Source organism: Hyla sarda, chromosome 5, assembly GCF_029499605.1.
Source record: "Hyla sarda isolate aHylSar1 chromosome 5, aHylSar1.hap1, whole genome shotgun sequence".
Classification (NCBI taxonomy): Eukaryota; Metazoa; Chordata; class Amphibia; order Anura; family Hylidae; genus Hyla; species Hyla sarda.
This window is the reverse complement of record NC_079193.1, coordinates 34,337,690-34,354,761: the sequence shown is the minus strand read 5'-3', so window position 1 is coordinate 34,354,761 and position 17,072 is coordinate 34,337,690. Positions and strand designations below refer to the sequence as shown.

Below are 17,072 nucleotides of genomic sequence, written 5' to 3'. Positions count from 1 at the left end.
TTGGAGGACAGGATTGGAGGATGAGATAGGAGGTCGGGATAGGAGTACGGGATAGGAGGTCGGGATAGGAGGTCGACATAGGAGGTAGGGATAGGAGGTTGAGATAGGAGGTAGGGATAGGAGGTCGGGATAGGAGGTCGGGATAGGAGGTCGAGATAGGAGGTCGAGATAGGAGGACGGGATAGGAGGACGGGATAGGAGGACGGGATAGGAGGACGGGATAGGAGGATGGGATAGGAGGTCGGGATAGGAGGTCAGGATAGGAGGTCGGGATAGGAGGTCGAGATAGGAGGATGGGATAGGAGGTCGAGATAGGAGGACGGGATAGGAGGTCGTGATAGGAGGACGGGATAGGAGGTCGTGATAGGAGGACGGGATAGGAGGTCGAGATAGAAGACGGGATAGGAGGTCGTGATAGGAGGACGGGATAGGAGGACGGGATAGGAGGACAGGATAGGAGGTCGGGATAGGAGGACCCCCATGGAACTTTGTTATCTACAGTATAACCCATAGTCTCTCCTATACAAGTCTAATAGATACAGTAGGAGGAGAGTAAGAAATACAAGAGCAGCTGTCAATATATACAGTAGGAGAGACGTCCTGAACATATGAGCTTACAATCTAGTCCTACATAGTTTATGGTAAATTGGTCACACATCATAGCAAGAAGGCGTTTACACTCCGCGGTAGACCTTCCCAATACGAGCCATCAACGACGCCTAAGGTCACAACTCTTCTTATAGACCGTTACCTATGTCAGTGTTCTCCAACCAGGGTGCCTCCAGCTGTTGCAAAACTACAACTCCCAGCATGCCCGGACAGCCGAAGGCTGTCCGGGCATGCTGGGAGTTGTAGTTTTGCAACAGCTGGAGGCACCCTGGTTGGAAAACACTGGCCTATGTGGTTGCAGACATATTGCCAATATCGTCATCAACTGGTGACAAGCCATGAAATTCCCAAAAAAGAGACCATCCTATAGATGTTTACATACAACATTACGTGAGATCCCGCTGCCCCAGACATTGGTGGTTACCTAATATACTACAGAGCTATATATAGAGCAGCCGGTCATACTAAGCCCCATCACCGCTTCTCCAGGTAGATAAATAGACGCAGCTTACACAAACATCAGAAGTCTTCAGTCGCCCTCCTTTGGTTCTTTTTAAGAGTCTAATCCAGGAGGCCTTCATTAGCCAGACGGGTTGGTTATTGTGCCCGGCGGAGGCCCCCTGTGCAGATCTTTCCTAAACAAGTGGACGGATGATCTTGAAGAACAGCATCGCCTTCCCTATCCATCTTTTCTTGCAAGCTCCAGGGCTGACCACCACGCGCCGCGACAACTTGGGCAGAAGTAAAGGGGCGAGAGGTTGTGTTTCCTTCTCATTCCAATCAGAAGTGTCCGTTCATTGGGAAAGACAGAGGTCATTTAAGAGAAGAAGCGCCAACATGTCTCCTTGTCATCATGGTTGAGAAGATGCCGAGCACAAGGCATCCCTGCCGCCTGTGCCAGGTGTCTGCTGAGCTCAGAGGGGGAGGCTACTACATCGCTGCTCCTGGAGCATGGACGCCTTATAGAAGGAAAAGCACGAGCAAAATGTATTCAGTGACATTTGCAAGTGCAAAGTTCAATCAATCTCTTTAGGGATCTGGTTGGGGGACGGAGTCTCGCCTTACTGAGCATGCTCCGTATCCTGTCCTTACGCACTTGCTCACATCACACAGTGCTGTTGGGCTTTGTCAGATTGCTTTTCCCCGCATCTCAAGGGTACACAGCTTGAAAATAGCAAGAAGCTGGCAGGACGGAGCGGCTGACAATCCGCAACACACGTACCAGAACTGTCCTCCTAGTGTGCACACGGGCTACATGACTGACAATACTGCTATCTAGTAACGTTATAAAGGGGGTGGGACATAGAGTGTTTACTAAACATGGGTGATAATATATATATATATATATATATATATATATATATATACACTGTATATATTGTATTTAGTTACAGTGAGGTTATTGGATGGAGGAAGATTTGTGATATAATGAGATATGGAAAATGATTATATAAAGGTAATGAAAGCAAGTCTACAGAATGATTGTTGTTATCATCATCATTATCATTGATTATTGTTATTATTATTTTTCTACATCATGATGCTAAATTATGTAACCCAAGAGGATCAGAACTTGGTTTTATGATTCTATCTATCTCATATCTATCTATCAATTTATCTATCTATCTATCTATCTATCTATCTATCTATCTATCTATCTGTCTCATATCTATCTATCTATCTATCTCATATCTATCTATCTATCTCTCTCTCTCATATCTATCTCATATATATCTATCTGTCTCATATCTATCTATTTCATATCTATCTATCTATCTCATATCTATCTATCTATCTCATATCTATCTATCTATCTATCTATCTCATATCTATCTATCTCATATCTATCATCTATCTATCTATCTATCTATCTAGACAAAGAATAAGTCAGCCAGCACTTTAGTTGATACCAAACTATTATATGGACCTGGCCTACAGGTGCACGCTACTAGGCTAGATATACCGCAACAGAAGAATGCAGCAGCACACTGCCAGCACAAGGATATAGGTGAAACATGAATATGCAGTTAAAACAAATTTGCGATCTAAGTGCCTCACTATTTCATAGTTTCACATTTGCATCTATTACACCATAGCTGTATAGCTCTCCATGTTTTATCTGCATGTTCATGTTTCATCTATATCCTTGTGCTGGCAGTGTGCTGCTGCATTCTTCTGTTGCTGTATATCTAGCCTAGTAGCGTGCACCTGTAGGCCAGGTCCATATAATAGTTTGGTATCAACTAAAGTGCTGGCTGACTTATTCTTTGTCTGTATTGCACATACGGGGGAGTGGCTACCTCCATGTTGGCCTTGCACCCCACCCACCTCTATCAGGTGTGTATATAAGGTGTCTTGGATGTTCCAGACCCTGCCATGCTTACTGAACTGTTCACACAGAGGCATATTCACAGTGTAGGGTCCGTCCCAGGAGGCTACCTTATCGCGGTGGGACGGTCCAAGCTATTTGACCGCCGGTGGAGACAAATTTGCGAGCTAAGTGCCTCACTATTTCATAGTTTCACATTTGCATCTATTACACCATAGCTGTATAGCTCTCCATGTTTTAACTGCATGTTCATGTTTCACCTATATCCTTGTGCTGGCAGTGTGCTGCTGCATTCTTCTGTTGCTGTATATCTATCTATCTATCTCATATCTATCTATCTCATATCTATTATCTAGCTATCTATCTATTATCTATCTATCTCTCTCTCTCATATCTATCTCATATCTATCTATCTATCTATCTATCTATCTATCTGTCTCATATCTATCTATCTCATATCTATTATCTAGCTATCTATCTATTATCTATCTATCTCTCTCTCTCATATCTATCTCATATCTATCTATCTATCTACCTGTCTCATATCTATCTATCTCATATCTATCTATCTATCTCATATCTATCTATCTCATATCTATTATCTATCTATCTATCTATCTCATATCTATCTATCTATCTATCTATCTATCTCATATCTATCTATCTATCTATCTATCTATCTATCTCATATCTATCTATCTCATATCTATCTATCTCATATCTATTATCTAGCTATCTATCTATCTCATACCTACTTATCTCATATCTATCTATCTGTCTCATATCTGTCTATCTATCTATATCTATATCATATCTATCATCTATCTATATATCTATCTGTCTCATATCTATCTATCTATTTCATATCTATCTATCTAATATTTATTTCTCAAATATATCTACTGCATCTATTTAGTCTGTATCTATCAGACAACTGACCTGTATCATATCTATCTATAATTATTAGATAGATAGAAAGATAGAGACAGACAGATCTCTTATGCAGTTGTAGTTAGTCCTTAGCATACATGTAACAATTATCATTAAGGATCATATAATTATTTGCCCCATTAATGATAATCACTGGGTAATACAAGTCAATGTATAGAATAGGAGCCAGAATCCGCCATCTCTGACATAAATTATGTCTATTTCTAAAGGGCAAATAGCTATGTTCGCCATAAACCAAGCATCTGTTCTAAACCTGTAGCAAATATTCTCCCCGGCATCTGCAGATGTAAGAAGACTCTCTAAATTATATCTCAGAACTTTCTTTAATACTACCGCATCATATTCCTGTGCACATACGACTCCAGCTAAGTGTCTCCAGACAGGCACGTGCATCAATGTCCTCACACTTCATCTCCAGTCACCTCATTCTGGAATATGGCCACGGCTGTGAAATCAATCAAATGACCTCTAAAAACCCTGTGAACTCCCATGACATTACATACACAGCGCTCACTGGCCTCTGCTGTACGGCCTAACAATGGGCACGGAGAGAAGTGCTCGCTGCTAAATATCGGATCCTGAGAGGTAACTATTAAATGTGGTAATGCATCACTGCCGTGTCTCTTAATCTGGAATATAGGTGTAAGCAAGACGAGAAGAAGTGCTCACAACAATACCGGGACAAAGATAAGATCTCTTAATGAGATCATTCACCTACAGGACACAGAAAATACATACATTCTGTGAAAGACCTTTAATCTGGCATCTGATCTTCCACAATGTCTACGCATTCATTTCTACCTCTAAACTGTGCACCTCAAGAAAGAGAAGACTCTACGACAGTGGTCTCCAAACTGTGGACCTCAAGAAAGAGAAGACTCTACGACGGTGGTCTCCAAACTGTGGACCTCAAGAAAGAGAAGACTCTATGACAGTGGTCTCCAAACTGTGGACCTCAAGAAAGAGAAGACTCTACGACAGTGGTCTCCAAACTGTAGCCCTCAAGAAAGAGAAGACTCTACGACAGTGGTCTCCACACTGTGGACCTCAGGAAAGAGAAGACTCTACGACAGTGGTCTCCACACTGTGGACCTCAGGAAAGAGAAGACTCTACAACAGTGGTCTCCAAACTGTGGACCTCAAGAAAGAGAAGACTCTATGACAGTGGTCTCCAAACTGTGGCCCGCAAGAAAGAGAAGACTCTACGACAGTGGTCTCCACACTGTGGACCTCAGGAAAGAGAAGACTCTACAACAGTGGTCTCCAAACTGTGGACCTCAATAAAGAGAAGACTCTATTACAGTGATCTCCAAATTGTGGACTTCAAGAAAGAGTAAGCTCTATGACAGTAGTCTCCAAACTGTGGACCTTAAGAAAGAGAAGACTTTACAACAGTGCTCTCCAAACTGAGGACCTCAGGAAAGAGAAGACTCTATGACAGTGGTCTCCAAACTGTGGACCTCAAGAAAGAGAAGACTCTACGACAGTGTTCTCCAAACTGTGGACCTCAAGAAGGTGAAGACACTATGACAGTCATCTCCAAACTGTGGACCTCAAGAAACAGAAGACTCTACAACAGTGGTCTCCAAACTGTGGACCTCAGGAAAGAGAAGACTCTACGACAGTGGTCTCCAAACTGTGGACCTCAAGAAAGAGAAGACTCTACGACGGGGGTTTCCAAACTGTGGACCTCAAGAAAGAGAAGACTCTACGACAGTGGTCTCCAAACTGTGGACCTCATGAAAGAAAAGACTCTACAAAAGTGGTCTCCAAACTGTGGACCTCAAGAAAGAGAAGACTTTACGACAGGGGTCGTCAAACTGTGGACCTCAAAAAGAGAAGACTCTACAACAGTGGTCTCCAAACTGTGGACCTCAAGAAAGAGAAGACTGTAAGACAGTGGTCTCCATACTGTAGACCTCCAGATGTTGCAAAACGACAACTACCAGTAGGCCCGGAAAGCCACTTTATAAGGACAGTTTATCTTCATAAAGATTCAACCTAATATTTGATAACAACTGCTCCTTTTTAAATGACAACTGATCACCATGGGTCCAGCTTCTAAAAACCTCAGTAGCCAGGAGAAGTTAGTACTAGCTGACCATGAAATACATAAATGATCTGGGACCATCTGGGTGGCAGTCACTCTTACTTAGTGGCTCATTGAGTTGGCTTAAAAGCAGGGTCTCAGGTGGGACAGTCCTTTCTGACATCCATTTGCTCTTGTAGGGCATATAAAAAGGATCTATCTTTAAAAAAACAACACCTCGGAAGATGCTTAGGGCCCACCGAGCTTGGAGGCCTACACATGCTTGTCAAAATTTGAAACCCATAAATGGATATTTAAATAGACACTGTAAGATTTTAAAACTATTTATAGTTGTACATCTTGGCAAAACATTAACCTTTCTAATTTATTTAATAAGAAAATGTTATGTCCTTTTTGTAGAAATTATGGCTTATAAAAAAAAGACCACTAGGGGTTCCCATACTATCCAGAACATAATACTGTCCTGCTGCAGGATCATGTTTGTCCCAGCTGAAGCACCGGTCCAGTAAGTGAGAGTGGGACTAGCACTCCTCTTTGCTCACTCCTGTTCTATCAGACTGCAGCATGAGAACAGAGAAGAGGGGGTTACAGAGCAGCCTGCAGCGATAGGATGAAGAGACCCAGCACAGCAGACTCAGGGAGGAGGATGAGTCATGCAAAGTGAGGGACATGCCTCATCCAAAGCACAGGGTGACAAACCAAGTGAGCAACAGATAGAAGGTATTTGTGAGAGGAATATAGGTGTATATATCTTAACCCAGCAGTCTCTGAACTGTGGCCCTTCGGATGTTACAAAACTACAACCCCCAGCAGCCGTTGGCTGTCCGGGCCTGCCGGAAGTTGTAGTTTTGCAACATCTTAAGGGTCAAAGTTTGCAGACATTTGCCTTAACCCACCATCACATGGAAGGAAGTGACTGAATACATAAATCCCAATATAGCAAAAAGTTTCTGATCTTACTTAACGTTTAATGGGCCCTAATGCTGCCAATCCTAAAAAATACCTCCAGAAACAGATGACATTTTCTGCTCTCCGTCGTATCCAGCTGTACTAAAAATTTGATTTAATATAACTCTTGGCAGCATCCCACCATACTTCTTCCAAATATTTTCTTTTTCCTTTATTCTATCGGCCATGCTGCATTTTTTCCCCTTATGTCCTTTGTTGACAGATCTCGTTTCCTAAATGCACAATAGTTTAATTTGTGCAATATTTTCATTATTCTGGACATGACTTTAATTTTCTTAAAACCCTTTAGTGTTTGTGATGAAGACAGGACTGCAGACATATTTATTAACTTGGCTTAAGAAATGTCACTTTCCTCTAATTTTATTTTTTGAGTGAAAAGTACTAGGAGCTCCCTGAAGCAAACTTGACAAAAACCAATGTCAACACACAAGTTGTTATTTGGATGCAATGGATAGTTGGTCCAATGGTCTCAATTAGGATTGGCTCGCCAACCAATGTGTTTGGGGGTGATTATGGTTGGTCAGCCAACCAATGTGTATGGGGTCATTAGCATCGGCCAGCCAACCAATGTTTATGGGGGTAATTAGGATTGGCCAGCCAACCAATGTGTATGGGGGTTATTAGGATTCGTCAGCCAAGTAATGTTTATAGAGGTCATTAAATTTGCACAGCCAACCAATGTGTATGGAGTTCATCAGGATTGGCCAGGGAACCAATGTGAAAAGGGGTCACTAGGATTTGCCAGCCAACCAATGAGTACAGGGTTGTTTAGGATTGGCAAGCCAACCAATGTGTATAGTTGTTATTAGTATTGGCCAGACAACCAATGTGTATGGGGTTCATTAGGATTAGCCAGCCAACCAATGTGTATAGGTGCTATTAGGATTTGCCAGCCAACCAATGTTTATGGGGGTCATCAGTACTGGCCAGCCAACTAATGTGTATGAAGGGCAGGGGCGGACTGACCGGCCCGACCAGGTAAAGGGCCCGCCGCTACTGAGGATCCAGGACACTTGTTCCGAATTCCCAGAAGACAGCGCTGCCTTCTCCTGTATGTGCAGTACACGCACATACAGGAGAATGCATCTCCTCTGTGTGAGTGGCATCTGCACCTAAACAGAGGAGACGTGACCTTCGCCACTGCTGCACAGTGCAGGCATGATGACGTCACTCATCGGCGCTTGCACTGTGGAGGAAGGAAGACGCAGGCCCCTGCTGCGCTCCGGAGGAGAAGATCGCTGCATGGGACATCAGGTGAGCATCATTTTTTTTTTCAACCTGGGATTGGGGGAGAGCAAACTCTGCTGTCTACACCTACTGTGGGGGGACCCTGCTGCTTACACCTACCGTGGGGGGACCCTTCTGCCTACACCTACTGCGGACGGGGGGGAACCCACTGCTTACACCTACTCCCGAGGGGGGGACCCCGCTGCCTACAACTACTGCAGGGGGGGGACCCCACTGCCTACATCTACTGCAGAGGGGGGGGGGACCCTGCGGAGTACACCAACTGCAGGAGGGGACCCTGCGGCCTACACCCACTGCGGGGGGGACCCCACTGCCTACACCCACTGTGGGGGGACTCTGCTGCCTACACCCACTGTGGAGGGACTGTGCTGCCTATACCCACTGTGGGGGAACTCTGCTGCCTAAACCTAATGTGAGGGACTATCAACTATTTTCCTGCCTCGCTAATATGGGGACAAACTACCAAACTAATAGGAGGGCTACCTACTATCTTCATAGGGGGTTTTCATACAAGGGCAGCTATCTGGGGGATTTACCCACAGGGGGCATAACTACCTACCTGGGGGACATTAACTACCTGGGGGCATGATCTACTAGGGGCCACTACCTCCTGGGGACAATACCTACCTGTAAATTCCGTAAGCAACACCTTATTTTCTGTCCGCTAACACAAAATTCTTTGATCCTCCCGAGACTAGACTCTTGATCTGCCACTGGATGGAGGGGGTGCTGGCTACATACTTAACTAACTACCTGGCTACCTAACTCTATACTTGGATGCCTAACTACTTACCTACATACCTGTTTATCTAACTACCTACATACCTATACCTGGCTCCCTAACTACCTACCTACATACCTGGCTACCTAACTATATACATACCTGGCCTTCATACATGGCTGCCTAAGTACCTAGCTAGTCACCTACCTACATATCTGGCTTTCTGATCTACCTATCTAGTTACCTATTTACCTGGCTACCTACCTACCTGCCCTTTTATTGTGCAGTACACCAAAGAGGGCATTATTACAGTTTGTGGGCCTATAGATGGGAAAATTGTGAAGATGTGTAGAGGAGGGGAGGGCACTGGAAAAATGCAGAGTCTAACATGTTTGTCCTGCAGATGTTTGTCCTGCAGATGTTTCCGTGCCTCTATACTGCAACCACACCTGTCTGCAAGAGCAAGTCATCCCATTTGGTGTAGGATGTGGGCAGATGCGGTTGCAGTATAGAGGCATGGAAACAAGACTTTTCAAATCAAAGTTCAGTGTTTTATTCACACTTGGCAAACAGCAAACAGTCTTTAAATGCAGAACAAAGGAAAAAGTAACGACAGTCCACCTATATTCCTTAGGTGTTTGTTCACACCTGAGTGCATGCCATGCAGCATCAAGCAAGTCTTTTCCAAGCCTCCAGGCAGGCTGCTCACCAGCTTCCAAAGTCTCAGGGAAGATCTTTACACTCAGCTCTCTCTGGCAGTGTGAGCTGCAACTAGCAAGTCCACTCTCTCAGCTGGTGAAGCAAGCTGCCTTTAAGGCCAACAAAAGACTGCCTGGATTGTGGGGAATGGCCCCACCCAACACTTGACCATTCCCAGTAAGAGTCATCCCGGATTAGCTTTGCAGCTTTACTACAGCTGCAGTGTCAGTCTGCAACATGCAGCACAGACACTGGAAAAATTACCGGCTCTCAATTCACCGAGGCCAGGAACCTCGGTGACACATATTGACCGTCCACTATTATCCCTTTCCCCTTCTCACATAAAACTTGTTGAAACCCTGGAGAGATAGGGAGACCAGTGTGGATGAAAGCCCCGGCCAGGTTTTCTAGGGGTGTTTCCCGTCCCTCAGTCTGGTGCAAGGGAAGCAGTAAAGATTGCTGACAGCCTTTCCTCTGCACAGACTCAGGAGGCCAGGGAGTTGATCAGTAGGAACACTGATGTGTTCTCAGACCTTCCTGGATGTCATCCGCCATGACATTGTCACTAAACCCCAGGTAAAACTACGGTTGAAACCATACCAGGTACCTGAGTCATGGCGACAAGCCATTTCGGCAGAAGAGCAACAAATGTTAAAGCTGGATGTCATTGAAGAATCGAAAAGTGAGTGGGCCAGTCTGATAGCCTCAATACCCAAACCAGATGGTACGTTACGGTTCTATAATGATTTCCTGAAACTGAATGAGGTTTTCCAGTTCGATGCATATCCCATGCCCCGAGTTGATGAGCTTATAGAGAAGCTGGGACAAGCCCGGTACTTTTCTGTTTTGGACCTCACAAAAGAGTACTGGCAGGTACCCTTGATGGAGGCTGCCAAAGAGAAAACCGCATTCGTCACACCAGAAGGCTTGTTTCAATACAAGGAATTACCCTTTGGTCTACATGGCACTCCCGCTTCGTTCCAAAGGCTAATGGACATTGTGCTCCGGCCACATCATCATTATGCTTCAGCCTATCTAGACGATATCTTCATTCACAGTACAGACTGGGAAAGAAAGTCCCCTACCAAAAGTGCAGGCCGTTGTAGATTCCCACAGGAAGGCTGGGTTAACTGCTAACCCCCAAAAATGTGCAATTGGGTTAGAAGAGACCAAATACCTGGGGTATGTCATTGAGCGTGGAGTTGTCAAACCTCAGGTAAAAAAAAAGTAGAGGCCATTCGGAATTGGCCACGACCTGTCACAACCCGACAAGTGAAGTTGTTCCTGGGGATAGTGGGTTACTATATGAGGTTCATCCCCCACTTTGCTACAGTAGCTGCACCCTTAACAGACCTCTTGAAGGGACGCAAGTCAGTAATGGTGCATTGGAATGAGCAGGCAGAGCAGGCTTTTTCCGCTTTGAAGTTGGCCCTATGTGGGTCTCCAGTTTTGGCGACACCCGACTTCAAAAAGGAGTTCGCAGTACAGTCGGATGCCTCTGAGGTAGGTCTCAGTGTTGTACTCTCCCAGCAAGTCAACGGGGAGGAGCCTCCCGTTGTCTTTCTCAGCTGCAAACTTACCCCGTCCGAGACCAGGTATAGTATAGTGGAGAGAGAGTGCCTGGCCATTAAGTGGGCACTCGAGTCTCTCCGCTATTATTTGTTGGGGAGGAAGTTTCGTCTCGTGACGGATCATTCCCCTCTCAAGTGGATGTGCCAGGCTAAGGACAAAAATGCCAGGGTCACCCGGTGATTTTTGTCCTCACAAAACTTTAAGTTCATGGATGAACACAGGGCTGGTTGGTTGCTAAGCAACACCAATGCCCTGTCATGAGTCCACTGTTGCACATTTGTCCACCCTCTCAGGGTTGAACAAAGGGGGGGGTATCTGAGCAGGTGAAAGGGATAATAGTGGACGGTCGATATGTATAGCTAAATATATACCAAAGGGGAACAAATATAAACGATTAAAACTAAATCCTACATGGCTGACAAATTATGTTAAAAGAGCAATAAACAACAAAAAAATGGCTTTTAAAATATACAAATCTGATGGGTCAGCGATAACATTTAAACAGTACAAAGAGCTTAATAAAATCTGTAAAAATGTAATAAAAACGGCAAAAATTCCAAATGGGAGACAAGTGGCCAAAGAAAGCAAAACTAATCCTAAATAAGGACCGAGCATGTAGGATCCCTTAAAGGGTACCTCTCATCAAATAAACTTTTGATATATTTTAGATTAATGAATGTTGAATAACTTTCCAATAGCATGTTAATGAAAAATATGCTTCTTTCTATTGTATTTTCCCCGATCAGTCCTGTCAGCAAGCATTTCTGACTCATGCTGGAGTCCTAAACACTCAGAGCTGCCAGCCTGCTTTGTTCACAGCCAAACAGGCTGTGAACAAAGCAGACTGGCAGCTCTGAGTGTTCTCCTTTGTGAACAAAGCAGACTGGCAGCTCGTAGTGTTTAGGACTCCAGCATGAGTCTGAAATGCTTGCTGCCAGGACTGGTAGGGAGAACCCTAGTGGTCATTTCTTCAAAGAGGAAAATTAAATAGAAAGAAGCATATTTTTTAACAACATGCAATTGTAAAGTTATTCTGCATACAGTAATCTATAATATATCAAAAGTTTTTTTGATGAGAGGTACCCTTTAATAATGATAATGGGGAGGTTGTAACGGGCGATCAAGAGAAGTTGGAGCTACTGAATGGGTTCTTTAGTTCTGTATATACCATGGAAGAAGGAGGAGCTGACATTGGACAGGTCAGTGCTGGTAACACATCATGTACAGGTCAGTGCTGGTAACACATCATGTAATGTACTGAACTGGCTTAATGTAGAGATGGTACAAGGTAAGTTAAGTAAAGTAAATGTAAGCAAATCTCCAGGACCGGATGGACTACACCCAAGAGTTCTTAGAGAGGTAAGTTCAGTAATATCTGTACCCTTATTCATGATATTTAGAGATTCTCTGGTGTCTGGTATTGTGCCAAGGGACTGGCACAAGGCGAATGTGGTGCCAATCTTCAAAAAGGGCTCTAGGTCTTCGCCAGGCAATTATAGACCGGTAAGTTTAACGTGCATTGTGGGTAAATTGTTTGAAGGACTTATAAGGGATTACATACAGGAATACATAGGGGATAATTGTATTATAAGTGATAGCCAGCATGGGTTTACTAAGGATAGAAGTTTTCAAACCAATCTAATTTGCTTTTATGAAGAGGTGAGTAGAAGCCTTGACAGAGGAATGGCTGTGGATATAGAGGGGGGCTGTGTATATAGAGGGGGGGCTCTGTATATAGAGGAATGGCTGTGGATATAGTGTTTCTGGATTTTGCTAAAGCGTTTGATACTGTCCCTCATAGACGTCTGACAGGTAAGTTAAGGTCTTTGGGTTTGGAAACTTTAGTTTGTAACTGGATTGAACACTGGCTCATGGATCGTACCCAGAGAGTGGTGGTCAATGATTTGTACTCTGATAGGTCCCCGGTTATTAGTGGTGTACCCCAAGGTTCAGTGCTGGGCCCGCTGTTGTTTAATTTATTTATCAATGATATAGAGGATGGTATTAACAGCTCTGTTTCTATCTTTGCAGATGACACCAAGCTTTGTAGCACAGTACAGTCTATAGAGGATGTGCATAAGTTACAAGATGACTTGGATAGACTAAGTGTCTGGGCATCCACTTGGCAAATGAGGTTCAATGTGGATAAATGTAAAGTTATGCATCTGGGTACTAATAACCTGCATGTGTCGTATGTCTTAGGGGGGATTAAACTGGCAGAGTCACTGGTAGAGACGGATCTGGGTGTACTTGTAGATCACAGACTACAGAATAGCATGCAATGTCAGGCTGCTGCTTCCAAAGCCGGCAGGATATTGTCATGTATAAAAAGAGATATGGACTCAAGGGACAGGGACATAATACTCCCCCTTTATAAAGCATTGGTACGGCCTCACCTGGAATATGCTGTTCAGTTTTGGTCGCCTGTCCATAAAAGGGACACTGCGGAGCTGGAAAGGGTGCAGAGACGTGCGACTAAACTAATATGGGGCATGAAACATTTTAGCTACGAGGAACGATTAAAGGAGTTACAATTGTTTAGTCTTGAGAAGAGACGTTTAAGGGGTGATATGATAAACGTATATAAGTATATTAATGGCCCATACAAAAAATATGGAGAAAAACTGTTCCAGGTTAAACACCCCCAAAGGACGAGGGGGCACTCCCTCCGTCTGGAGAAGAAAAAGTTTAGTCTAAAGGGGCGACACGCCTTCTTTACCATGAGGACTGTGAATTTATGGAACGGTCTACCTCAGGAACTGGTCACAGCAGGAACAATTAATAGCTTTAAAACAGGGTTAGATACATTCCTGGAACAAAATAACATTAATGCTTATGCAGAATTATAAAACAACATCCCTTCCCCTTTTCCCCTTACACCCTTCCCATCAATTCCCCGGTTGGACTTGATGGACGTATGTCTTTTTTAAACCATACTAACTATGTAACTGTCACGATTCGGCTAGCTGGATGTGGATCCTCTGTGTCAGCGAGGGATTGGCGTGGACCGTGTTGGTGGACCGGTTCTAAGATGCTACTGGTATTCACCAGAGCCCGCCGCAAAGCGGGATGGTCTTGCTGCGGCGGTAGCAACCAGGTCGTATCCACCGGCAACGGCTCAACCTCGCTGACTGCTGAGAAGGCGTGGGACAGAAGGACTAGGCAGAGGCAAGGTCAGACGTAGCAGAAGGTCGGGGCAGGCAGCAAGGTTCGTAGTCAATGTGGATAGAAAAAGATCTGGAAACACAAGCTTTGGACAACACTAAACGCTTTCACTTGCACAAGGCAACAAGATCCGGCAAGGGAGTGCAGGGGAAGTAAGGTGTTATAGCCAGGGAGCAGGTGGAAGCTAATTAGGCTTATTGGGCCAGGCACCAATCCCGCTATGCAAATCGCATCCCCGCCGGCAATGTCAGTGCAGCGCTCCCGGTCAGCGGGTCTGACCGGGGCGCTGCAGAGAGAGAGACGCCGTGAGCGCTCCGGGGAGGAGCAGGGACCCGGAGCGCTCGACGTAACAGTAACTATATGTAACTATGTGTCACCGATGTTCCTGGCCTCGGTGAAGTGAGAGCCGGTAATTTTTCCAGTGTCCGTTCTGCATGTTGCAGACTGACACTGCAGCTGTAGTATAGCTGCAAAGCTAATCCGGGACGGCTCTTACTGGGAATGGTCAAGTGTTGGGTGGGGGCCATTCCCCACAATCCAGGCCGCCTTTTGTTGGCCTTAAAGAGTACCTGTCATCATCTAAACTTTCCCTGATCCCCCTTCCCATCTGTCCCTTTCTCTAACTATGCCTATCCCTGTGTTTATTGAGGTTTAAAACGCTGTGGAAATACCTTTTTTATCCCTCTTCATTAGCTCAGGAGTACTGTCTTTCTGGGGTGGAAGGAGGCGGGTCCCGGCAGGCATGATGTCACATGAAGCCTGGCCGGGACTCTGCTTCTGCCAGTCTTCCTGTATGCTGCTCTCCCTCTGAAGCAGTGTTTCCCAACCAGGGCACCTCCAGCTGTTGCAAAACTACAACTACCAGCAAGCCCAGACAGCCAACAGCTGTTCGGGCATGCTGGGAGTTGTAGTTTTGCAGTATGCATACAGACTAAGTACAGGGGAGGGACGGCAGCCTGTCTCTCTCTCTCCTGTGTCTCTCTGCACTAAAAAGTCAATGCTGAGAACCAGGGGCTGAGGGAGCAATTACAGAGGCAGTAATTAAGATGAATGTCAGGGGGGGGGGGGGCACAGAGCAGGGAGTGCAGTGAGATAATACAATGTATAAGATAATGTGTGGTGAGGGGCAGGGAGAACACAGAGCAGGGGGGAGGGGGAGGTGACTGGCTGTTATATGAGAGGCATGTGCAGGCTTGTAGCTCACAGTGCTGCTCCAGGCTGCGAGCGAGTCCTGAGCTGAGAGTACTGAACTTCCGGTGCAAGGACCAGAGCCCTTTCAGCATTAGTCCTAAAAGCTGTACACTTACTATGAAAAGCATAGGAAGCTGCCTGCAGACCAGGCATAGAAGAGTGACCCCTAGTGGCCAAAAGTATATAATGAAAAAACTGGTATAAATATTAATATTTTTTAATGAAGATATATTACAATATCTCTTCATTAATGATTATGAACAACATATTAAAAGTTTTTGTTGATGACAGGTACTGCTTTACTAGCCAGAGAGAGCTACCAGAGAGAGCTGGGTGTGGAGATCTTCCCTGAGAGTTTGGAAGCTGGGGAGCAGACTGCCTGGAGGCTTGAAAAAGACTTGCTTGATGCCGCATGGCATGGACTCAGGTGTGAACAAACACCTAAGGAATACAGGTGGACTGTTGTTACTTTTTCCTATGTTCTACATTTAAAGACTGTTTGCCAAATGTGAATTAAACACTGAACTTTGATTTGAAAAGTCCTGTTTCCTGTTTCACTGCTGGCTATCACTATCTAAAGGGGGCACTGCTGGCTATCACTATCTAAAGGGGGCACTGCTGGCTATCACTACCTAAAGGGGCACTGCTGGCTATCACTACCTTAAGGGGGCTGCTGCTGGCTATCACCACCTAAAGGGGGCTGCTGCTGGCTATCACTACCTAAAGGGGGCTGCTGCTGGCTATCACTACCTAAAGGGGGCTGCTGCTGGCTATCACTACCTAAAGGGGGCTGCTGCTGGCTATCACTGCCTAAAGGGGGCTGCTGCTGGCTATCACTACCTAAAGGGGGCTGCTGCTGGCTATCACTACCTAAAGGGGGCTGCTGCTGGCTATCACTTCCTAAAGGGGGCTGCTGCTGGCTATCATTACCTAAAGGGGGCTGCTGCTGGCTATCACTTCCTAAAGGAGGCTGCTGCTGGCTATCACTACCTAAAGGGGGCTGCTGCTGGCTATCACTGCCTAAAGGGGGCTGCTGTTGGCTATCACTACCTAAAGGGGGATGCTGCTGGCTATCACTACCTAAAGGGGGATGCTGCTGGCTATTACTACCTAAAGGGGGCTGCTGCTGGCTATCACTACCTAAAGGGGGTTGCTGCTGGCTATCACTACCTAAAGGGGGCTGCTGCTGGCTATCACTACCTAAAGGGGGCTGCTGCTGGCTATCACTTCCTAAAGGAGGCTGCTGCTGGCTATCACTACCTAAAGGGGGCTGCTGCTGGCTATCACTGCCTAAAGGGGACTGCTGCTGGCTATCACTACCTAAAGGGGGATGCTGCTGGCTATCACTACCTAAAGGGGGATGCTGCTGGCTATTACTACCTAAAGGGGGCTGCTACTAACACCTAAAGGGGAGGATAATACTGTATATGGGGGACTGCAACTATATACAGAGGCATCTACATACAGGGAGTAACCCCTACTTATAGGGAGCTGCTACTGCATACAGGGTGTAGCTATCTACAGGGGGCAGATATGTACACGGGGACCTACCTACAGGTGGTACCTCC

At 45.4% G+C, this 17,072-nt stretch overlaps 1 protein-coding gene across 9 annotated transcripts in view; it reads right to left on the bottom strand.

Moving 5' to 3' along the window:
• The window catches only part of CACNB2 (calcium voltage-gated channel auxiliary subunit beta 2), a 324,896-nt gene that overhangs the window by 111,437 nt on the left and 196,387 nt on the right, over positions 1–17,072 (bottom strand). Inside the window, exon 1 of one of the 9 annotated variants that reach the window (XM_056519215.1) lies at positions 1,122–1,833. The exons of 6 other annotated variants lie outside the window; for them this stretch is intronic. In XM_056519215.1, coding sequence (XP_056375190.1) covers positions 1,122–1,190 — 69 coding nt within the window. In that variant the 5' untranslated portion in view covers positions 1,191–1,833. Of the gene's footprint in view, positions 1–1,033; positions 1,834–17,072 lie in introns of those variants that run through there. 2 more of the 9 variants (XM_056519219.1, XM_056519220.1) reach the window with 2 other exon arrangements.